General features: G+C 43.0%; 2 protein-coding genes across 25 annotated transcripts in view; both read right to left on the bottom strand.

Moving 5' to 3' along the window:
• Nucleotides 1-3,690, bottom strand: part of GPR89B (G protein-coupled receptor 89B) — a 198,430-nt gene extending 194,740 nt beyond the window's left edge. For all 24 annotated transcript variants that reach the window (XR_008320031.1, XR_008320029.1, XR_008320030.1 and 21 more), the window contains exon 1: nt 3,554-3,690. Coding sequence is in view for 20 of the 24 variants with exons in the window: in XM_053311585.1 (XP_053167560.1) it covers nt 3,554-3,595 (42 nt within the window). In the remaining 4 variants the exon portion in view is untranslated. The remainder of the gene's footprint in view (nt 1-3,553) is intronic.
• A 10,368-nt stretch (nt 3,691-14,058) lies between these two features.
• GJA8 (gap junction protein alpha 8) lies at nt 14,059-15,380 on the bottom strand. Its single transcript, XM_053311622.1, has one exon. It carries the CDS (start codon nt 15,378-15,380, stop codon nt 14,127-14,129), a length of 1,254 nt encoding a protein of 417 aa, XP_053167597.1. The 3' UTR covers nt 14,059-14,126.
• Between the last annotated feature and the right edge of the window lie 9,837 nt (nt 15,381-25,217).

Genomic DNA, 25,217 nt, shown 5'->3' with positions numbered 1-25,217 from the left:
AGATCTCTTCACCCAAGATTCTGTGGACCCTGTCAGTACGGAACACAGCTGTGCTCATTGCTGTAGCATCTGTTAGATGTTTAACATTGTCGTTGTTGTTGTTTCAAAAGCAAGCAAGAAGTGGAAGCACCTCCAAAACACTACACAAGGGTTTATTCTAAATTTAACTCTTCTTACAAAGTCCATGGAAGTTACTTTGTAGTATATATTCTCTTGGTTGCATACTTTGTTTGATTCTTTAAAGCTGTAATTTCTACCCAACACTGGAACCTGCTTCCTTTAACATTCGTATGTTCTGTCTATCATCAAAAGACACAACTGCAGTCTCAGCTGGACACTTTTGTAACCTCAGTCATTTCCTGCCAACTTAAGTCACATTAGCAACTGTCACATCTTGAAGTCATTTACACAATCAAAAACTGTGTTCTACCCAGGTTTGGGAGCTGTATGCACTCCCAATTTTGGGTTGTGTGGAAGCAAGGTAGGAGGAAAACTGGGTAGCTTTTCCTCCTACCTTGACTCCACACAGTCATTTCTACCCAGGTTTTCTACCTCTTACCTTGCTTCCACACAACTGAAAATGGGAGCACACACAGCTTCCAAACCCAGGTAGAACACAGATTGTGTGAATGACCTCCTTGTATCTCAGTAAGAATACAGTGAAAAAGACCCAATAAAGACTTTGGGTCATCATCAGTCAAGGATCCCATATGGAGAGGGCCAGCAAGTCTGGGTTTACCCGAAGGGACCATTTTATTTGTTTATTTGTTTTCTATACCACCCTTCCAAAAAAGTTAGCTCAAGGCAGTTCTTTAAAAGAAACTGCACTGGCTGCCAATATGTTAGAACACCTATTCTAAAAGAACTGCACTGGCTGCCAATATGTTTTCGAACAAAATACAAGGTGTTGGTTATTACCTATAAAGCCCTTAATGGCTTAGGTCCAGGATACTTAAGAGAGCCCCTTCTCTATCGTGAACCCTGTCGCCTATTAAGATCATCTGGAGGTCCAGTTACAGTTGCTGCCAACTCATTTGGTAGCAACTTGGGACAGGGCTTCTATGTGGCTGCCCCAGGGCTTTGGAATAGTCATGTGCACGGACCGGTTCGGAGGCCATTCTAAAGGCCTCCAGACCGGTCTGGACACAGGGTGGTTTTGGTTCGGGAAGATGGGGTGTGGGGTTCCAATAAAAATAGGGGGGGCTTTACTTACCCCTCCCAACAACCGCGCCGTATTTCATTGAGCAATCGGGTGGCAGGATATCTCCCTGCTGCCCGCTTCATTTCCCGCTCGGCGGCTCCAAGTTTCGTATTAAGAATCGGGCAGCAGGATAGCTCCCTGCCGCCCCCTTTAAAGCCCCGCTCGGCTGGCGGCCGCCCCCAAGAAGTCCCCTGCCGCCCCCAAGAAGACCCCTGCCGCCCCCTTCTTGCGAAATCCCAGTTCCTTTTAGAAAACGGGCGGCAGGAGAACTCCCTGCCGTCCCCTTCCCTGGTCTGGCTGCAAATGGCTTCTAAGAAGCCCTTTGCATGCACGCACGCAAAAGGCTTCTTAGAAGCCATTTGCAGCCAGACCGGGGAAGGGGACGGCAGGGAGTTCTCCTGCCACCCTCTTGCAATGGGAGGGATTTTGCAAGAAGGGGGCGGCAGGGGTCTTCTTGGGGGCAGCAGAGGTCCCCTTGGGGTCTTCTTGGGGGCGGCTGCCAGCCGAGCGGGGCTTTAAAGGGGGCGGCAGGGAGCTATCCTGCCGCCCGATTCTTAATATGAAACTTGGAGCCGCCGAGCGGGAAATGAAGCGGGCGGCAGGGAGATATCCTGCCGCCCGATTGCTCAATGAAATACGGCGCGGTTGTTGGGAGGGGTAAGTAAAGCCCCCCTATCTTTATTGGAACCCCCCACCCCAGTGCCGGACCGCAGCTCCGCGGTTCCGTGCACACCCCTACTTTGGAATGCACTCCCTGCTGAAATAAGAGCATCTCCTTCTCTGTTTGCTTTTCGGAGGACCCTGAAGACTACCTGTTTTCCCAGGCTTTTAACTGAAATTCAAATTTTAAATTTTAATGTATTTTTATCTATTGTGATTTTATCTGTTTTTGTGAATTTTAAATGTTTTCTATTTTATGTTTTAATCTGTACAACGCCTAGAGATTTCTATATTAGGCGGTAGAGAAATTCAATAAATAATAAATAAATATTACACATTTGTGCATGCTGTTAGCATCAGATAAGAAACAGAAGGTTGCCAACTTTTACTTGAAAGTAGGCCATTTCTGCAAATGATCCTATTTGAGCAAAACTCAAATCAGTTTGAGAACAACGTAACACCAGTGTTGGAATAATGTATATGCAATGTTTAAAATGGCTTTCTCCTGTATTATCAATATTCTCACACATACCCACAAGGTGCGTACGAGCACCTTAAAAGCAATATTAGTCATAAAAGAATATGCTCAACTATTTATCTATCATATTTATATACCACCTGATATGTATATCTCTAAGTGGTGTACACAATTTAAAACATAAATATAAAACAGAGTAAAAATAATTGAAACAATTCCACAGAATAAAAAGTTAGAACAATTTCATGGGATAAAAACAGTTTAAAATTAATTTCAGTTAAAAGCCTGAGAAGAGTCTTGAGGGTCTTCCTAAAAGCAGACCGAGATGGAGATACTCTTGTTTTGACGGAGAGCATTTTCCATAGCTAGAGGTTGCATTCAAACCACAGCCCAACATAAGCACCACTTGGGAAGGTTGCAGTTCTTTTCTCTCTATGGAATTCTCTGCCACAAGATGTGGTGACAGCCAACTGCCTGGATGGCTTTAAGAGGGGTTTAGATAAATACATGGAGAACAAGTCTATCAATGGCTACAAGTCTGAGAGCTATAGGCCACCCTCCAGCCTCAGAGACAAGAGGACTCTAAATACCAGGCAGGAGAGAGTAAATGCCCTCAGCAATTGCCTGTGGGCTTCTCAGAGGCATTTGGTGGACCACTGTGTGAAACTGGACGCTGGACTAGATCAGCCTTGGGCTTTTCTTAGGTTCTCTCTCCATTTTAAGACAGAAGCCAGGGTTATAGGTGGCAGAAAAGGAGAGTGCGACTGTGTGCTGGGCAGATTGCAGGGCACAGCACACCGGACTCCCACCCTCTTCCAGTCACAGCTGTCAGGCACTCAGAGGCAATCTGCACAGGCAGCGGGATGAGGCAGAAGAGCCGGTCCCCAGACGTTATCGGACTGCAACTCCCATAATCCCCAGCCCCAGAGACCTTTGGTTGGGGATGATGGGAGCTGAAGTCCAACAGCACCTGGGGATCCAACGCCAAGAACCCCTGAATAGAATCAGCGACTGGTTCAGGCGGACGGGTATTCAGAGCGGCAGCGTCTCCTGCCTGCAGTGGTACAGCCCATTCTACCACGCGAAGCCCTGCCCGGGTGGGACATGGGAGCTCTCCCCCAAAGGACACCTCACCAAAGGTAAGGTAAGAAGGAAAGAGGCTCCCTCCCATCTTCCTCCGCGTGCGTGAGAGGTGGGAGGCGGAGCCTCATTACCTGAGAGATGACCATGATGCTGGAGTCGATCAGGAAACTCATGGTGAGGCGCGGAGGGGGCGCTTTCTCCCTCCTTTCTCTCCCCCGCTATCTCCGTCAATCGGCGAGCCTCGCAGCTGCCACTCAAAGGAGGCTCAGCCCCGCCTCCCCATCGCGACTTCTTTGCCGCCGCCGGTAGGACGTGGAAGCGGGGATCTTGAAAGCGCAGTGTCTGGATATGGCGCAGGGGTCAAGAAAGAACCATAGAGAATTTAAAAAAAACAACAACCGAGGGTTACACAGACTTCCGGTATTAAATTAAAAGACGGCATGATTGGTCCCGCCGGAGCTGAGAGGCGAGGCCTTTGGGACGGGGAGGCGAAGCTATAGAACTGGATGGAACGAATCGGGAGAGCGGAGAGAGAGCAAGCGAGTCGTCATTGGCTGAACGTCGAGGTTCTGTGATTGGGCCGTGGAAAAGATGCTTTGGTTCGATTGGAGACGCTCGGTGGCGCCGCTGAGGCTAGAATCACAACGATCCCGAGAAGAAGAAGTGTTATTTTGCCGGTTGGAGTTTCCTGTTGTTCGGGGTTTTGGCGAGCCGGCTGAGTGGCGACAAGAAGAACTCTTCTAAATTCTAGTAGAGCCGGCATGTTTCATTGAACAGGATTTTATCTTCCGAGTAAACGTGCGTAGGCGTGTAGTGCAAGTCTGTTGCGACCAGCTCAAATACAATCTTGTGATCTCTTAAAGATTCCAGGGGATTCTCAAACTTGGATCCCCAGATGTCGCTGAACTACATCTCCCATCACCCCTCTTGCTATTGTGGCTGGGGGTGATGGGAGTTGTAGTCCATCATCATCTGGGGTCCCCAGCAGTGTTCTTTCTAACAGGAATGTTGTTCACTACAACTCCCAGCATCCCCAGCTACAGTAGCCTTTGGCTGGGGATTGTGGGAGTTGTCGTAAACGACATCTGGACATCCCTGTTAGAGGGAACACTGGTCCCAAGTTTTAGAATCCTGGATCAATCCCTTTATTGTGCCAAAAGTCAGGTGCTCCTAAAGCATTACGTTTTTGAGATAAGAGGGATTATCTCCCAAATGTTTTCAGTTTGATTCTCCATAAACCTGCTTGAATGTAGACATAAGCAAAAGCAAATTACATCTGGAAAAGAAAGTGGGACTGTCAGATTTGGCAGTTCACCAGCAAATCTTTCGTACAGGCCCCCCTAAGTCACATTTGATACAGGGACAGTTTTAAACACATTGCCAAATGGAGACTCTTCACTCTGAGGGACAGTATGGAAAATACGTAGCCAGCCCCCAGGAATAGTAAAGGGTCGTGCCGAGGGCATGCTATGTTTAAACAAGTACTAAAATAAGACTAAAAGGATGTATATATCATGAGACCATAAATGATACATGATCAGCAACACTGAAGACCACTTTATACATGATTTTTTAAAATATGGATGTCATCTTCATATCACTTCCATGTCAGAAATGGTTATGTGAAGTTCGTCCCTCCTACTTCTCTTAATGCCATCCTTCCTATTCATGTGTGACAAATGCACATGTGTCTCTTACAGCATAATGGAAACATTGTGATTGTCAGACATGACATATAAATTTCTTACATCGAAGTAATATCAGTGTAGAAGATGTTCATAATGTTTAAAGCTGTCCTCTCTGACTTCCACAGGAAGACAACCACTAATCTCTGTAAATTTCTGAATAGCTACATAAGTTTGATCTAAAGTAAAGTAAAGTGTGCCGTTGAGTCGGTGTGGACTCCTGGTGCCCACAGAGCCCTGTGGTTGTCTTTGGTAGAATACAGGAGGGGTTTATCACTGCCTCCTCCCGAGCAGTATGAGATGATGCCTTTCAGCAGCTTCCTATGTTGCTGCTGCCCAATATAGTACAAGCAGCGATTCGAACCAGCAACCTTCTGCTTGTTAGTTAAGCATTTCCCCGCTGTGCCATTTAAGGTGGACTAAGTTTGATCTACAAACTTGTTAAGCCTATTAGTTCCATAAAACAATAGGATTTAATTAGTTTTAAAAACAAAGCCCTGTTAACTAAGCAGAAAGGCACTTAATAAAGTACTGGCTCTCTTCTATTGATTGATTGATTTGATTTAATTTGTGTTATGTTGTTGTAAACTGCCCAAAGACACAAGTTTGGGGCACTGTACAAATTAAAAGAAAGCGGGGCCAGGGGACACTGTCCCTATTCAGCCTAGCGCAGTGTCTCAGTGGTTGTTGCTGGTCTTGTATGTGTGTGAGCATGCTTAGATTCCGAGACCTTTCAGCACAGGGAACCATATTTTATTTTGCTATGTAAACCACTTTGAAAAATCTGTGGTTGAAAAGCGGTATTTTAAATAGTTATAATAAAGAATAAATACTGCAATATCTGCATTAGGCTGAAAATAGAAAACTTTAAGCTGTATTGATAAAGACAGAATCTTCAGAATTAGAATAACAAAATCTGCCTATTTTTCATTTAAATTGAACATACATTGGTTCAAGCTCTTTCGGATATGGTGTACGTGGATATAAGGCTACTTAAACTTAAGGAGTTTATTGGGATTAAATAGGCTTCATTAGTTCGTGAATGGGTTTATTTTGTGCAGCCTTTTTTCATTATAACCCATCCATTGACAACAGAAACTGTGTCCAATGTAAAATCTTCTCATCAAGCCCCGTTCTCTGTCCTCCATGAAGCAGAGTCACTAAAGGGAATGGCATTTTCATTTCTGTGCCTGTTTCTATCAAACAAAGGAGCTCATGTTGGGATTATTTTCTGTCATGACTCTGAAAGACAGCTTTGTCTGCGAAGAGCAAAATGGCTGCTTTTCCAGCATCAAATATCATGGTCTATTTTTAAATGCAAAACTGCATGTTCAGTAAAATGATGAATGATGGGAGACTGAGGTTTTCTACAGGCCGCCTGCAAAATCATTTTCTGCCTATCAACGTGGTTGAGAGCAAATGAGGTTGATGTATAGTGCACTGGAGATTGAACTGAGAAGCCTAGGTTCTAACCTCTGCTTGGCCATGAACTTATTGGATAGCAAACCACTACTATATTTCTTAGTTCCTTATCTGTAAAATGGGAATATTATTGATATATCTTAAGGAACTTTGTGGGGATGAATGAGATAAAAGCAATCTGAGCACCAAAGGGCTATAAACATGAATAAAAAATCTGTATCTGCTTCACCTGCTGAAAATAGTTCATAGAAAAATCAACTTTTTTCACTCTGCATCACCTAATAGTATTGCATCCAGTCTTCATCCAGGTGCAGATAATTTTGACATAATCAACCACCTAGAGTCTTTGGAGGAGGCGGTATATAAGACAATTTTAATAAATAAATAATCTACAATGGCATTTAGCGGTGGAGGAGTTGGTCATCCTTTTGCTGTTGGGAAGATAGAAGCTCTCCAGTGTCCATAATTATGGTAACTTGAATGTTGACTAAATTCCCCATATTCCCAACTATTCAATGAATTTCCCCATTTAGTTCAAGTATAACCCAGCCACATTTAATAGCATAACCCATTAAAGTAAAATGGCTGACATGATGCACAGCCTGCCACCTCCATAAGGATCCACTGCGGGGCTCTTTCGGACTTCATAGGAAGCTCTGGCACTGCCCTGAGGCAGGGATTGCAGAAGCAGCATTTCTGCAGGTTTCCCCATTGTCACAAGTGGGGAAAGCTGTGGAAACACAGCTTCCACAATCACTGTCTCAGGGCAGTGTCACTCTGTATTAGTACAACAGTTCACATGTACTCTTAAAACTATTTTATAAAGGTTTATTGTCCTATACAATAAACTGGACTGGATTAGTACAACAGTTCTTAATCCATTTCCAATCTGTCTAGAGCTATATTTTATAAATGAGCAATTGTTATACTTTTATTTAAAGATACAATCATCTATGTATTGCAACATGACTATGAGTAGGTAGTCATAATTAAACTATGTTGACAAAGTGTGTATATGACCAAAAGTATAAATCTGTAAGTTCAGCTAAAGCAGAGGTAATATCAAATATCTGGAGAACTTTAGGGATTTTTTGTTGCAGTGTGTGCATGCGTGCTTGATGACCCTCTCCATCTAGCAAGTCCTCCTGATAAGCTTAGTGAAAGTGCATTGCTTGTGCATCACTTCCTTGCTGTAAACCTTGTTCCCTAGTCCTTGCTGTTCTCTCTATGCTTGGCAGAGTAGAGTACAAGATGGATTAAGGATCATACTTCTTAGTGCTACAGACAGTGCTGTGTTGTCGTGTGTAACAGGCTTGCCACTTGAATAAAATGAACAATTGAATGGCTTCACATGTAACATGGCAAGTACATATGGAAGAGCTGCCGGCGCATGTTCTTCCACTGTTTTCATTATGCCCGTGCTGGTGGAGAATGTCGGTAACCCACCTCCGCTTGACTTTGTCAAGCTGACTTCAGATGTCAGGCTGAGGTGGGTCAGCCACATTCTCTACACATCATTGGCGGCTTCAGACATCATTAAAACGGTGCCAGCAGCCGGAACACATGCCTGGTGGCAACTGCTGACTCTTCTGTACTTACTTGCTACATTACCTGTGTAGCCTCGCATTGTTTCCAGACAACTTTCCTATCCCCCAGCAAGAGTCTCTTCCACAGTATGAGCCCTAATGTACCCTCCCTGCTGCTCTGCTTCCAGAGCAGTGGCAGGTGGTATGAACCTCTGAACCTTCAGTGAGTCCCATCTGCTGTCTGACCTTGCCAGGTGATAGTAGCAAACATGAACACTACAAATAGTTCTCTTTAATAGGCACTGACTGAGGGAACTATTTATAGCTCTAATTTTATTTATTTATGTATTTATTACATTCTGGCATCATAATCGATGATGCCAAAAAGACTCACAAATTGTTCTCAAGCAAATGCTTTCAAGGGATTGCTTACATAATGATTAGATTCAATTCCATATGAATGGCATCTCAGTCCATTATGTAATGTCAAGTGCTTTCACATTTTCACATTCTTAGAATTATTACCATCCATTATTTTCTAGTGTGGGGAAGCTCTCTCCTTAGGAAGAGAACCCAGAGAATAGATTTCTTCATGAAAAGCAATGGTGTTTGGTACCAGTAGTAAGCATCTTTAAGACATTCATACTTGTTTACAAATAGAAGACAATGTGCATCAGACTAAATACACCTTCCATCATCCTAAGCCACAATGGCCTTCACCAATGGTCTACAACACCTGGGGACTTAAGGTTGGGAAGCCCTGGTTTAGATCATAGGTAGCAACAACTCCAAAAGTGCTGTAAACAATGCTGGGATGATGTTAACAGATATTCCCTTGCTCAGTGTCTGTTGTGTGTTGTCTTATTAATCATAACCGAGAGAGCTTCACAATGCCCAGGGAGTTGTGTGTCTATGTGTGTGTGAGAGCACACATGCGCACACACACCAGGGCCTCTCACATTTTTCTAATAGCTTCTCCTGGTGCTGCATCAAAAACATTTTTTGGAATTCTCATTTCAAAAGTACATTGTTGATCAGCCCACAGGACTTGAAAAAGAAGTGAAGAGAACCCCTCAGCTCATTGTCTGGCCTTCTGAGTCACAGCCATAGAAAATCATCAAAATGACAATATCAAAAGATCATGGCAAGAGGAACTCTCAGAATTTACTCTGTTGAATCAGATCAATAGATCCATTTGTACATTCTCATCTTGAGAAAAGTATATTTTAGATGCTTCCAGTAAAGACACAAGAAGATCCAAACTTTGTTGATATTTGTGTTTGAGGGAGGATGTATATCCTGTGCAATATAACTTAAGTTTTTATTCATATTAGTGCTTAAAAACTAAATGTTTTACTTTAGTGGTCTGAGGTGACAATAATTTCCAGAGATTTAAATATGGGATGTGTACACATTTCTTTATGCCACCTAATGGCGCAGCGGGGAAGTAACTTGCCTAGGGAGCAAGAGGTTGCTGGTTCGAATTCCAGCTAGTATGTTTCCCAGACTGTGGGAAACACCTATATCAGGCAGCAGCGATATAGAAAGATGCTGAAAGGCATCATCTCATACTGCGTAGGAGATGGCAATGGTAAACCCCTTCTGTATTCTACCAAAGAAAACCACATGGCTCTGTGGTCACCAGGAGTCGACCACACTGAGTCGACACCAAATTGATGGCACAACTTTACCTTTACACATTTCTTTACAGTTGTGTTGTCTATAAAGGTGGGTAGAAGCCTGTGGTTTGGCTCCATACATTTCACAATTTTTTAAAAAATCACTTCCAGTTCAATTCAGTCTTTATTCACAGTTTTCACCAAACAGTTTGCAAAAGGACACCATCAAAACCATATAAAAACACAAATTATTAAAAATGAAGAACATTAAAACTATATAAAAATGAACATAAAAAGCAAATTAATATGTTATAATTAATACAAACTTCTTTTATCTTAACCTTTGCGCCAACATAAAGAATATGCTTATTGAACACTTTTAGGTTACAGTTTGTCATTATGTGATCAAAATTTACTTTTGGTTTTCTCATTATGTGATCAAAATTATTTGCCTTGCAGGATTGGAAATACCTACACGGACTTCACTGTACTGTAGATCCTGTATCTTTTTCATATTGTCTCTAATCTCTATGTGAACCATTCCTAACATTTGTATTCATTATCATGGCTAATAATATTTGCTTCTGCTAACTGGGCAAAGAGGCACCTTTTTGACGTGGTGATTCTCTTTATTTAGCAGGGGGAGAGCAACTGGCCCTATCCACCCCCAGCACAGTACCTCCAGTGACTGTAGCTGGTGTCTATTTTATGTTTCTTTTTGGATTGTGAGCACTTTGGGGACAGAGAGCCATCTTATTTATTTATTATTTCTTTATGTAAACCGCTTTGAAACTTTTGTTGAAATATTTGTTGCTGTTGTCATCTGCAAGACCTTAAAATGACTTCTCCCCTGCATTGAGTCTGGCTGACCATTTTAGAAGCAGGATGTTTGCTTCTAGATGGACTCTTGGTCCATTCCAGAAGGGCTCTTTTTATCTTCTCATATTCTTAAACTAAATTTGAAGTTTCCTTTAAATAAAAATAATAAAAAAGAGGTTTACTATTTACAAGAATTAAAGTATTATATTTCTCCCCTATTACTAAATAATCCCACAACATTTTCATAACGTAATACTGTACATGATTCTACCTCTCATCAGCCACCATGCTGGATCAGGGCATTTAAACAAAGCACAGGAACTCTGCTGAGCAGTGTAAGACAGCAAAGGACAAAAAAAATATAGCGCACAACTGAAACTAAAGAGTGATGTCTCTAGGGGAACAGAATACATTGGAATTTGGTTAGGATTAAAAACCTAATCCAAAACCATGGGAATGAATAGGGGGCAAAATCCCTGACTTCAGTTGACCTCTGAATTAGGTACTAACAGCCCCCAATCTTATGAAAAATTCTATGGGGCCCTCTCTGGGTGTTGGCAGTTCATGCTAAAGGGATTTTCTAAAATGGATTACATCCCATTGCAGCAAGCTGTTTTGCATTGTTTCAAACTGGAGAGAATTTGCTGAGCTATGGAGGATTGAAAAAAACAGTGCCAATGAAAATGCATACCTGCACATTTCTGTTATTAGTCTCCACCCTCTTAAAAAATATTCGACTCGCAACATAATATGCACACTGTATTCTACCAAAGCCTAAAAGAGATTTCTGTAGTACTCCAGTTATAATGCAATTAAGATTTTCAGCATTAGAAATACATGACCCCATGAATATGTTTCCTTTCACACCTTTGTCAAGATTCCTTCCACAGTAGAATTCTTTAAGACATTGCCTTTCCATAGAAAGCTGGAAGCAGAACTAAAATGTTCCATGCAGCTTTTTATAGGATTATATTATCTAGCAATGACTGTCTCAAAGTGGATTGCCACTTCGTTGGTCATTTTCCTAGAGCTTGGTAGTCGGGGAAGTTCTTTCTATAGTGCTGCCTCATTAAGGGGCAATTTTATCTGCCAGTTATGCTGAATAGGAAGCAATAAAAGGGGCAGAACCTGAAAGAATGCAATTTTTAATAAGGGTATAGAAGCCCTTCAAAGTCTCAATAATTTCCCCTGTCCATACAGGACAAGTTGGTGCTGTAATTAATTGTGTTTCTTTCTTTTTTTAAAAAAAAGCCACAAATAAGTTCTGGGGGAAAATCACACACAGATACAAGTGGAATGCTATGATTTGATAACGACAGCATCTAGATTGTCCATAAAAAGTGAGTGCACAAAAGATAGCAATTCCAGAGAAAAGGACTAGTATAGAAGCAACTCAAGCAAACTTTCCTAATCCTTTGCATTTGTGTGGTGATAGCCATAAATTGGTGCACTTCTGTCACTGATTATACTTACTGCCTTGCTTCATTACTGGTGAGCTTCTTAGAAGCCTCTGGTTGGCTACTGTTGCACACAGTACAATGAATTAGGTGGGTCTTTGCTTCAGAAATGCCATTCTTAGTTTTTCTTGTCTCTGCACTGTGGTTTCCATTGTGCAGTGAACATAACATAAGAATAGCCCTGCTGGATCAGGCCCAAGGCATATCTAGTCCAGCATCCTGTTTCACTCAGTGGCCCACCAGATGTCTCTGAGAAGCCTACAGGCAAGAGGTGAGGACATGCCCTCTCTCTTGCTGTTGCTCCCCTGCAACTGGTATTTAGAGGCATCTTGCCTATGAGGCTGGAGATGGTCCTGCATGGGCTCATTGTATCAAAGCCATGGAAAGTTATGAATGGAAGACCACAGTTCGCACAATAGACATCATGCTATCAGCACTTTAGGATTAACACATAGGTGGGAACCAAATACATCACAATATCAGGTGTGCCTTTATACCAGAATAAATGCTCTCATCTATCCTTTCAGTTGCCAATGGCTGAAGTGATGCCATTTGGCATACGTTTGCTATCTCTTAAATTGCAAGAAAAAATGGCACTAATATGAAATTATATAATCCAGACCTGTTAAAAGGACATTTTGCCATTAAGTTAAACAGAAGTGAGTGCAGCTAAAAGTTGTACTGTACTGCACACAGTGTGTTATAGAACAACGCTCCCTGCCTTATGGCATTAATGGCATGTCCAGGGAGATGCTGCACTATGGTTCCTTCTGTGTCACTCTGGAAACGTGAGCATCCCTGGGTCATGTGGGAGGAGCCCATGCTCCTACGATAACGAGCAACACAGGAGCTACAATATGAGCTCTTCTCATAGGGGCAGCGGGACCTCTCTTGTACAAGCAGAATGGAAAGAAGCTACAATGCAGTGTCACCCACACAGTTACAATAACGTAAGAAGGGTGCCAGTGAAACAAATCCGTATTGGTCAATTCATGTGCTTATCATTTTCCCAACATGTTGTGTTCCACTTGCTGCAGTCTTGCAGAGTACCAAATATGTGACCCAGTTCCTTTCATCACATCCCAAAAAACAATTTTTGTGATCAGAGCAGCACATTTTTCTGATGTCACAATCACCAAGATTACCTCCAGGATGCCACAAGTGCATCTGTGGAGGACACACTGGTCACACATTGGGTTCTTCATCTAATGGTGGGATGCATTGCTCGGACAAAATGTTAAGTGCCTGGATTAGACCTAGGAGAGAGAAATGTAAACCATGTTTGTCTTCATACATATACATTTCAGCTTTTGTTCTTTTGCAAGTGAATAGTGGCTGATATTCAGAGCAAGGAAGTCCCAGTACAGCAAGAGAGCAGCCTAAGAAAACTTCCCAACTAACTGCACCAATGCAGTGGGGATTTTTGACACCCTCCCCTTCTCTAAGGGAGCCACACAACCCTCAGAGACCTATTTTTTGGCTAGCACAAGGGGTTTGCTGGAGAAGGGGAGGATGTCATGGTTTTTCAAAAAACCATGATAAATGGTTTCTTCCCCACTGCACTGGTGCAGTTAGTTGGGAAGTTCTGTTTGGCTGTTCTCTTGCTAGCTGGCATTTCCTTGCTCTGAATGTCAGCCACTGAGATCTAATTTAGCAATACTTATTTCTTTTTTTCTGGGGTAGGAGGTCACTTGAAGGCCAACAGAGGAGGAAAACAAAGATGGTAGTGCCACAAGCTAACACAGAATAAAGAAAGAACAAGGCTACCAGCTTATCAATATTTATAGTAATTAAATGAAGAGTCAGAATTCCCATATCCTTGGAGAAATTATGAACATTAAAAAAAACAGGTGGAATCACAGTTGCTCCCATTCTTTTCATTATTGTTTTAAGTAGAGTTCCCCCTTTGATTTCAGTCCTGTATATAGTGCATTTAGTTTACAGTAGTGAGGCATCTTCACCTGAAGGAAGAGGAATTCTTTCATTAGATGGGTCACATGACAACTAGCTCCAGCTATTGGACAAACAGGACTGACATGGCAGTTAGCTTTTATAGCACCTTTCTAGCCAAGTACAGTAATAAGAAACAATATTGAAATGACTTGTTTAGCACTTTGTTTAAGACATCTGAGATATATAGGTGTGTGACTGTTCCGGGCCACCCAAGCAAATACCCTCATACAGTCAGATCATCTGACCTGGCCCGACTGCTGGCTTTGCTTAACCTGCTAGGGGGCCTTGTGTCTGCTGTAAAATCAGCAGACGGGAGGGGCAGGTCCTCTCCTGGTGGCTCTAATCCTTGTTCCTCTTCCATATGCTTCTCTTCTTCTTTTTCCTCTGCTTTCTCTGTAACCTGTTCCACCACGCTTTGCTCCTCAGCCACTTCTTGTTCTGGCTCCTCTGCCACTTCCACTTTCTCCTCATCTAGTTCATCTGTGTGGCCATAAGATGGCAACTGCTCATCAAAGGCACTGGAAAGATCTTTTAGGTGTTCCATTCCAATCTTCTCCTCAAAGTCATTGAATGAGGGGGGAACAGGTGTGGTTTCTACTCCCACTTCTGTCAAAGGGAAGTAGTGGAATACAGGCTTCTCCTCCTCCTCCAGCAACTTGTAGCCTTTGACCTTTTGAATGGATGAAACAGCAATAGAGTGAAGGGGCTTCTCTGGGGTCTCCACAGGCTGTTCCTCTGCTGACCTCCTGAAAGCCATCAGGATCTTCTTAAAACCCAAGTGGCTGATCTCCACAAAATTGAGGAAGAGGGACAATGACGCCACAGCCAGCATGAACATAATAAACACAGTCTTCTCAGTTGGTCTGGACACAAAACAGTCAACAAGGTTGGGACAAGGCCATCTGCCACAGCGGTAAAGAGGGAAAATGCGGAAGCCATACAGGAAGTATTGGCCTACTATGAACCCCACTTCAAAGAGGGTTTTGAAAAAGATGTGGCAGATATAGGTTCTCAGCAGTGTTCCCTCAAGCCGGAACTTCTTGGTTCCTTTCATGCTTGTTTTTTTGGTGGCTACAGGGGTTTTCTGGTCTGGGTCAAGGGGAGAGTTTTCTTCATCTGTCTCAGCTTGCCGAACCCTCTCTGCTTCTTCCCGTTCTTTCCTTTTTTCTTCCATCCTTACATAGTGTGCAGCATGACCCAAATAAACCATTGAGGGAGTGGAGACAAAAATGATCTGGAGGACCCACAGTCGAATGTGAGAGATGGGGAAAGCCTCATCATAGCAGACATTCTCACAACCAGGCTGCTGGGTGTTGCACACAAAGTCAGACTGTTCATCTCCCCACACAAACTCTGCAGCAGTGCCTAGGATCAGGATTCGGAAAATGAAGAGTACTGTAAGCCACACTCTCCCAATGACAGTAGAGTGTTCATTCACCTCTTCTAAAATGTTCCCCAAGAAACTCCAATCACCCATTTCTGGCTGTTTAAAAGAAAGACAATGATTAAGTTGCATTATGTAGAAATAATCAATTCTATTTTTCACGTGGCTCACTTGCTGCTTTAAAAAAACAAAAACTCTCCCGTATTTCCCTCACTATTATGCACAAAAAGAATGTTAGTAGCATGTTAGAACTGAAGCCAACCTACACACACATGCATGTGCAATAAATCCCCCCTCCCTATTTTTTTTTTTTTTTTTTTTGGCAAAAGCAGCTGCATGGAAGAGACAAATTAGGAGGACTGAGATGAGTAGGGAGGAGGACATTCAGTGATTTCTGCTTCTCAGGCAATTCACTGCTTGAGGGGGCGGGGTTTGGCAGGAAAATGGGGCATGGGGGGAAATCGAAACACACACACATACCCTGCCTGCCCAGTCCCAGACAGGTTCACCCCACCCCACATGGCTGTTTTTGACACACACGCTCAAAAGAGGCACTTCCGCTTGGAAATGCCTCTGCAGCATGTATTTACATGCATGTGTGCTTTGGCCCTAGTCATCTGAGGTCTGCTGACTTAGGCATAATCCATACCCCACTGAAATAATGGCATTGCATGTTACTGTGTTCAGGATTCTGGATTGCACACTTAAATCCCTAAACTCTAAAGGGCTACTCCAGGTGAAAAACAAATTCAGCATAGTGGTGCAGGCCTCCCTGAAACGGTTTCACATGTGTTGTTATATTGCTCTCTTTACTGTAATACCAGGAAAGAACTTATATCTCCTCTGCTATAGCAATTTCCAGGAAGAGCTGACCCCTTTCACTTGAACTTCTGCCTTGAGGACCAAAATAATGAGGTCACTAAAGTGGTGGCTAAATTCTTCTATATTGCTATTAGGTTAAGATCTTGTTTAAGGTCAAATTTATAGGAGCCTACTGTTTATTCTGTTTTATTCTGTTTACTATGTATATTGTTTTGTTTTAATGCTTTTTATGTCTTTTGTATGGCCTATGGCTGTAATAAAATTAATTGATTGGAACAAATTCAGCATAGCAGCAAAGTAATACCCCTCTTCCTCACTTGCTATTGAAAATATTTCTGAGATCCCCTTTTTACTGCCCTGAACATTAGATACAGAATTATCTCTTCTTAATAAATGCTTTCAGACGTTTACATTACAATCTTATGCAACAAGTTAAAATCATAAAACCCTGCACGTGAAAGCCCCTTGCAAATGACATCAGCAGCATGCTGGACTTTGTTGAAAGCATTTTCCAAACAGTACCAATGGAACATATGGTCAAGGGAACCTTTCACCTGCTCCTACGGACTTCTCCATGATCACCACCAGGTCATAATATCATAATCACAATGATCTTCATTTATTCTTGTTTAGTCATCTCTAATTAAAACTGAGAGACCTCAGTGTGGTCACTGATTCAGAGGATCAAACTATGAACATACATTTGAACATTTTGCTTGAAACTCACTTAATGAAAGAGAGCAACTTCGCATCTCACAATGTATAGAGATTAAGGAGGTGATTAGCATCTCTATTTTAAATTGCAACTCAAAAGTGTAATATTTGTAAATTATCATTTCATAGCACATGCAATGTGAACAGTCAGACAAGCCATTACTTTCTCAGACTTTGCAGTTTGTAGGCATCATCTATATGACTACATATTTTTCTACACATCCAGATAGCATTCCCCTGAAGATTTTCAAGGCAATATTAACTACCTATTCAGAATGATTAAAACTGATAGCACCAACCAACCAATATTGTGCATAATCTTTCTGGTATCAACAGACTTCACCTATCTCATCTTGAAAAACTAGCATTTCAATATCCCACACATCTTACGGCTATAACTCAAGGAAACATAGATTGATGTTCTGCATCACTTCTTTTAAGTTTCCTATAAGCAATTTGCTAAATTTAGATAAAATATTGAAAGTACTCTGTAGTAGGAACATGGCATTCAGAAATATTCTATCTGTACTTGAAGAGTCAAAATGAATAAGATAAAATGTTTTCAGTTCATTTCCTGTATCCTTTGTAATACCTTGGGCAAATCACTGTGAAGTATACTTGTTGAGTAAATCATATACCAGCAAAACTAACTTCAACTTCTGTTACTCAAGAACAAAGACAGACTAAGCATTCCAATACACTGTTCGTCGGTAGTATCCTTTTCAGTGGTGGTGAATCTCAAGGTGTGAAAAGTCCGTTCACACTGCATCCCGGCAATGCCCACCATGAGACAAATCCTACCCAAAGGTAACAGGATTTGTAAATAAATGTTCCTGGAATTTTTTCTCCCCTGTCCTACATCAGGGCATCTTTGCATGTGCCACTTTGGGCACATTTTTTCTGTGAAATACCCACACAGAGAGATGCACGTATGAACAAGATGTAATGGCCATTGTTACCAATATGTTTCCTCATCATTTTCCAAGGAAGAACAGCTCCATATAGTTTGGTCCATGTTGGTAAAATTGCCATCATATCCTGCTTCATGCGGGGGCATCTCTATGGAGCACCATGCAGAAAGGAGAAGTCCGAAAGATGTCATGCAAAGCTGCCCCTAAGATGCTGAAACCTTCAGATTCTGATTGCTACGATTTCAACTACCTAGAAGTTTAAAAAAAATTGTATAAATCAATGCCATCAGGCAGGGAACTTGCCACAGTGAAAGGATCCGCTGAAGAAATGTGTTCCCCTTGTCGCTTGCCACTCTGCAGCAAAAAAGTGAACTTTAGCTTCTCCCTGCTCTAAAAGCCCCAACCTTGTCGCACGACTGAGCAGATGTGACTGGATCAGCACTGATGGGTGGGCTTTAGTTGCCCTGCAGTATATAAGCTCCAAGCCAGACATCTTTAGAAAGTGAATGACATTTGGTGACACGGAGAACAATAGAGGGAAAAGACAAAAAGTGAGAAGTGCATAATGGGGGGAAAAAGTTTGTGTTTGCTGAAATAGGAGCAAAGTGAGCTAGGAATGGACAGCAGGCATTGATATCATAAAACAAGCAAAGATGCTCTTTGCGGAGCCCACAGTTAGCCCTATGTTGAAACTTCCACTTCTGTACTGAGCCAGCTTGTGACACAAACTGAACCATCTTAGGCTTGTCTATTCCATATTGCTACTGCAGATGGGGAGGTCAATAGGAAACATTTCTGACCTGTGTGTCTGCATTATAGGCAACGGAGGAGAGAAAGAGTGTTGGAGATGCAGCTCCTGATGGCATCGACTCTTGGCACCAGCAACTCTATTGACTATTAGGGATAAATATACAGCCAGGAAGTCCATTCCCCCTCTGACCATACTTTCTTGACTCTGATTCTCCTTTGTTAGTCTCAGGTTTCGTTCTCTCACCTGAGAGAGAGACTTCCGTCTTCTCCCTTCCCCTCTTCCTGTATGTAGCTAGCAGCTGGGAATGTAGGTTTCTCTCTCTCTCTCTCTTGTGGATTTCCTAAATAAACTATTTTGTTTAGAACTGTAACTCCATGTTTCCAGACAATCGTGATTAGCAGTGCTCCCCTTACCTGTGTACTTTCACTGTAGCTGGAGCAGATAAAGTAGGGTTTCCATATTCTGGCTTTCCAAATCCGGGTGCCTAATTTGCATATTATGTAAATTGGCTTGAAAATCATTTTTGAGCAGAATAGTGACTGCATGTTTTGCTCCACAACTCCACTTCTACAAAGGCTTAGCTTCCCCCTCAGCTTTTTTTCTTTTTAATGAAAGCTGAAATCTGGGTGGGCTAAGCAATCTGGGTAAGATGCTTAAAATCTGGGTGAAACCCGAAATTCCGGGGGGACATGGCAACTCTAAGATAATGAAATCTCCTCTCCAAGCTCTCTAACAAAGAAAACACAAGAAGCTGCCTTATACAGAGTCAGACCATTAATCCATCTAGCTCAGTATTGTCTACACTGGTTGGCGGAAACTTTCCAAGGTTTCAGGCAGGAATCTCTCCCCGCTCTACCTGGAGATGCAAGGGAATTAACCTGGGACCTTCTGCATGCATAGCAGGCAATCTGTCTCTGAGCTACAGCCCCATATCTTAAGGGGAATATCTTACAGAAACAACACTCCCCCATCTAAATGCAAAGCAGGGCAGACCCTGCTTAGCAAAGGGAGCAATCCATGCATACTACTGCGAGAGCAGCTCCGCTCCTTCTCTCTCAACCCACAGAGGACCAATTTGGATGATTCCAACCAGCCATCTCTTGCGTTAGAAAGAGCATTTGCACATGTTTCCCCTTTGTGACTGTGTACAGTGTTCCATTCCCCCATGTCATATGGGTGTGGAATGTCAGAACCACTCCCAATGATGATGATAATACTTTAAACAGGGGCATAACTATAATAGGGCAAGGGGAGACAGTTGTCTGGGGGCCCACTGCCTTGGGGGCCCCCCAGAGGCAAGTCACATGACTGACTCCCCCAGCCGTGCACCCGCCCAGGCTCCCTTCAATTGTATTCATCCTCCAAAACTGATGTGAGTGTTAAGACCTGCAGCTACCAGAACAGCATGTCTTTCTCTAGTACCATTACATGACTTGCATCGTCCACAATTTACAAAACCTTTTTGAAAATAATTTAGGATGATGTTCTATTGTGGCACATAGGTTATATATATTTATAAATTTTACTATGCTTTTTGTTACCACTATTCAGCCTCATTAAAGATTTCATTACTTCATGAGCTGAGCTTCAGTGAGGGGGTGCATTTTAAAATCTCGTCTCTGGGCCCACTCCAACCTTGCTATGCCCCTGACTTTAAAATATTATTATTATTATTATTATTATTTATTCACACAGTCAGACAGATGTTATTGACTAGTTTGTTTTATCCAGACATTGAGTCCTTCCCAAGGACCTGAGATGGCTGAATTTTATTATCAATATTGTTGTTCTTATCAATATTCTCGCAAAATGTAAGCTGTTCCCAGTAAAGTTGGGTTTTTGTTGTTGTTGTTGTTTGTTGTTATTATTATTTATTCAATTTCTATATCGCCCTTCCAAAAATGTCCCAGGGCAGTTTACACAGAGAAATAACAAATAAATAAGATGCATCCCTGTCCCCAAAGGTCTCACAATCTAAAAAGAAACATAAGATAGACACCTGCAACAGTCACTGGAGGTACTGTGCTGGGGGTGGATAGGGCCAGTTACTCTCCCCCTGCTAAATAAAGAGAATCACCACATTAAAAGGTGCCAAGTTAGCAAAATAATATTTCAGTTGTGCAAACGGGTGTTTCAGAAATTCTGCCTTCATTCAAGGGTGGTGATAGCATACTGACTGGCAGACGCCATTGTCGTAGGCAGGCAAGCAGGCTGCAAGTAGGACCCTGGGGCTGTTCTCATGTTCAGCATTAGGGTAGGAGAAGTCTCCAGCCCCTAACTGGGGAGCCATGCATGCTCCCAATTGGCCATCATGAGAATTCTACAAACAGGGTAGAAGGAAGAGAGGAGCATGCTCCTCTGCGAGCTGGGTAAGGAGGCAGGTGGCAGCGGTCAACCCAGAATATGTATCCTGCTCCATATTGGAGGGAAAGCACTCCCCACACCTTCTGCTTCCGGCTCTGCACCTAGCTTGCAGATGGCCATTTCCTCCTTCTCCTACTAGTAATTATCAGAGGCATCTCCTAGCCTAGTAATCATCGTGAGAACAGCCCTCCTGGATGCTAGTTTCTATAGCAGACCTGATCAGTTTGTAGAAAGAAAGGCAAGGTTGCATTTCTTTCACGAATGAAATATTTTGTTTTGCCCATATGTTATTTAAAAACAAACCCCTGCCCTTCACTTTCTTAAGAGAAAAACTCTGTACATGCTCAGAGACACACCACCAGAAGAGTTTGAATTTTTATACTACTACAACAACAAAAACAAACGACAAATATTTGCCTCCGGAGACAAGAAGGACACAACGCTTATAATCAGAGCCAGCTTCCATAGGTGTAAGTTTAAAATGAAGCACTTCCAGGTCAGAGGTGGCCAAGATTCAGTCAGGGTTGAATCTTGACCATCTCTCATTTTAGAACTCAAGCACTATACACAATGCCTCCCTTTCCTTTCCCTAAATGAGAAATTATCTTCTTTACGGTTCAGCTTGATTCCTTGGACCCCAGTACCTAACATGGCAAAGAGAAGATCATTTGGCTTATTGTTGCCAGGGGATTTCTAGCACAAAAGTTGTCAGGGGGAGGCAAGGTTGTTTTATTGAACAGAGTAGTTCATGCATGATGGCACAGACCCGGCTAGCTGGCCTGACAGCCCCAGTAACAAAGTTATCATCTCTTGATCTGCTTAGCTAGAAACCAGTTTCATGTTTCCTGCTAATATGCTGGGCGTAGCAGTACAGGCCATCCACAAAATGCTAGGGCTAGATGCAAAGGAGTTCTCTTGGAAGTCCTTACAAGGAAATCTGTCCTAGACCGCTTGAAAATCCTGATTGGATCCTGTGAGATATATTTTTAATATCTTGAGTTTCTATTAGTTTTAACAAAAATAGTGCAATAACTATAAGAAAAATAAATATTCTGTCTCTGTTTTACAGCTTAAATTCCATTTGGCTATGTAATTTGTGGGAAGACCTTCAAGCAATGTAAGAGTATTGTAGGCTTAGATGGTAAGCGGCAGGATGGGACGGGGGGGGGAGGTATTGAAGGGATACAGTGCTAGCCTTAAGTCATTTTAGAGCCTTACATGAAAGTAGAAGTCTGCAGCCAAATAGACTGGTTCGTTCAAATCAGTGGAATTCAGCTTCTCCACCACCCATGCTACTCCACCCATGTTGCCCTGCTAAGATTACCAGAACACGATGCTGGTCACAGAATTCCAGAGACTTTACTCACTATGCTCTCTTGCCTCATTCTCTTGCACAGAGGTGTAGCTATAATTGAGCTCCTAGGGGCCCCTAGCTCCACCTCTCCCTATTTTCTTCATTCTCTCTCTGACTCCAAGGGGCCGGCCCTCCAGGGAGAGGGGCGAACACAGGCCCCCTCCCACTAGCTATGCCCCTGCTCTTGCATCCTCATTTTCTTCTTGCCAATAGTGTAGTGCCCCAATCCTACTTTTCTCTTAGCTCCTCTCTTCTTCAGATGTATGTCTCCACCACCCATCAGCTCTCTCTGATTTGCCTCTTCTTGTTTCAACTTCTGGTCTCCTCTACTCTTCCTCAAGCCTCATTATTTACCAGCTTCTCCTTCAGCTTTCTTTTCCCTCAGTCTATTGCCTGTTTTTCACCCTTCCTTCACCCTTGCCTCTGATCAACCTGTCCCTGAACCTTTCTACAACCTGAGATTTTTCCCAATCCTCTTCCCCATGTGTGAAGTTTTTCACAGCATCTGAATTGCAAACTATTTTCTTCCCTGGGCAACTGAACATTCATGTCACTCCAGCAGCTCAGCCAAGAGGCTTTCCCACCTCAAATGCAATACAGTATAACATGCCTGCTCCTTAGGTCCCCCCAGCTGCTTTTGGACTGCAGCTCCCATAATCCCCAGCCACAGTAGCCAATAGCCAGGGATTATGGGAGTTGTAAGCCAACATCTGCAGGAGGGCCAAAGCTGAGCAACCCTGATATAGGTTCTGAAACAAATAGAGCAGTGGTTTGGTTAGCCTCAGTGACTTCTCCTATATGCACTCTTTATCCTTGCATTGACTCACATACAAACATCCTTCTAATAGTTGGTTTTGGAGCTTGTTGGCTTGCTTCCACGCAATGAGGATCAGTCCTGATCCTCAAATAACAGCAAGTTTCTGCTAGTCATCTCTCTTAGTTGTCTATGTTATCCATAACTCATTTCCCCTGACTGTATCCAGGCAACAGGCATCGAGACGTACTGAGAAAGTAATATCTCATACATCATCAGGTGAAAAAGGTGTTGCCCTGTACAAAGCTCTGCCATTGGGTGACACTTGGAATCAACTCGTGGTAACACCAGTTTTCAAGGGATATCATTCCACCTGCTCCAATGACTGTACCATCTGGTAGATTGTGCTACTTAGTGAGCAGTGCCAAATTATTATGTTTTTGTCTCTGTACTTCCCAGGCACATATAATGAGGGCAAGTGGTGCAGCTGCACACAGGCCTCCAATGCCTGAGGACCACCAATAGCAATAGCACTAGCACTTACATTTATATACTGCTCTATAGCCAGAGCTCTCTAAGCGGTTTACAATGATTTAGCATATTGCCCCCAACATTCTGGGTACTCATTTTACCGACCTCGGAAGGATGGAAGGCTGAGTCAACCTTGAGCCCCTGGTCAGGATCAAACTTGTAACCTTCTGGTTACAGGGCGGGAGTTTTACCACTGTGCCACCAGGGGCTCATGCCTTTCTACTCCCACCCCTTGCTGGGCATGGGGCTGCCCTCTCATCTGCCTTCCTGACCCCTGCCTGGCTGCCCAGCCACTGCTGCCACCGGCTGGCCTCCCTTTGCCAGGCCACAAAGTAAAATCCAATGATGTCACCACACCAGCACCTGTTCTCACTGGGAAGGGGCAGCATGCTCACACTGGTGTTGGGGCTCAGCAAAGGGAGGATGTGGATGGACATCTGGGCAATGGGGGGGGGGACACAAAAGCAGGCAGCCACCTCATGTCTCACCCCAGGGCTACCCTCTATGTCATTACACCACTGTTATTTGCCATGCTGTGGGCATTGAAACCTCCCTGCCCATAAGGGAAATGGAACCACAGATGGAGAGGAGAGCTGGTCTTGTGGTAGCAAGCATGACTTGTCCCCTTAGCTAAGCAGGGTCCACCCTGGTTACATTTGAATGGGAGACTTGATGTATGAGCACTGTAAGATATTCTCCTTTGGGGATGGAGCCACTCTGGGAAGAGGAGAAGGTTCCAAGTTCCCTCACTGGCATCTCTAAGATAGGCTTGCAACCTTGGAGAAGCCACTGCCAGTCTGTGAAGACAATACTGAGATAGACCAATGGTCTGACTTAATATATGGCAGCTTCCTATGTCCCTGTGGGTACTAATCAGAAACCATTTTTAAAAGCTGAATAGTCTGTGGGGATATCAGTATAATGTGATGCACATCAATGTCGTGGCTATACTGTGGTGGAATTTTTCTTCTTGTGGTAAAAGTGGTAGAGGTTGTACTTACATTTCAGAGGATATGCCTAATGTGGTTTGATTTTGGATTTTGTTTACAGAAAGCTTAAAACCTTAGCCTTGTGCCATCACTGTGGCAGGAACAATTGGACTCGAATTCAGCTAACATTTCCCATTATCAAGATAGCCTTTTTGTTCTCAGCACTTTTATAACTCAGCCGTTTATATTACGATCCACTTTATGTTATTTTAACCATGGTCACACGTTCCTGAAGAACTTTGTAACGTTTGCAGACTTTTAGAATTCCTAAAAAGCTAATTATTCCCATAAAATATTTGTTTATATACGTTATAACATTTTCCTCCCTTTGGATTCTCATGAGCTTGTTTTTGCAGCTTATCTCTACTCTAAATCTACTGGTGAAAATGGTGGAGATAAAGTCTGGACTAGTCAGACTTTGGCCAGGTTGCTGAATATCATAAAGGATCACAGCAGCAGATGCATTTCTGGGTGCCTTTGGCTGAATCGCTTTGATCCAAGAGAGGACCAGGTAGTACAAAAGGGCCTAGGAAAGGAGTGGCAGAAGAACTGGGGCCCTTGGGGAGGAAATATAAACACAGCCTGAAAGGGCAGCAGGCCAGGAAAGCAGCAGAATTTTTAGGCCCTCTTTGGACAATTTTAATGCATTCCGTAAACATGCTTGGAGGGTGCAACATCACAGCAGAAGGGTTTATCCCTCCCCCCAATGGTTGTAGGTTTATTGTAAAATCTTGAAAGAG

The sequence above is a fragment of the Hemicordylus capensis genome, chromosome 3 (genome assembly GCF_027244095.1).
Source record: "Hemicordylus capensis ecotype Gifberg chromosome 3, rHemCap1.1.pri, whole genome shotgun sequence".
NCBI classification, from domain to species: Eukaryota; Metazoa; Chordata; class Lepidosauria; order Squamata; family Cordylidae; genus Hemicordylus; species Hemicordylus capensis.
Note: the sequence above shows the minus strand (reverse complement) of the source record. Positions and strands in the feature narration are given on the sequence as shown.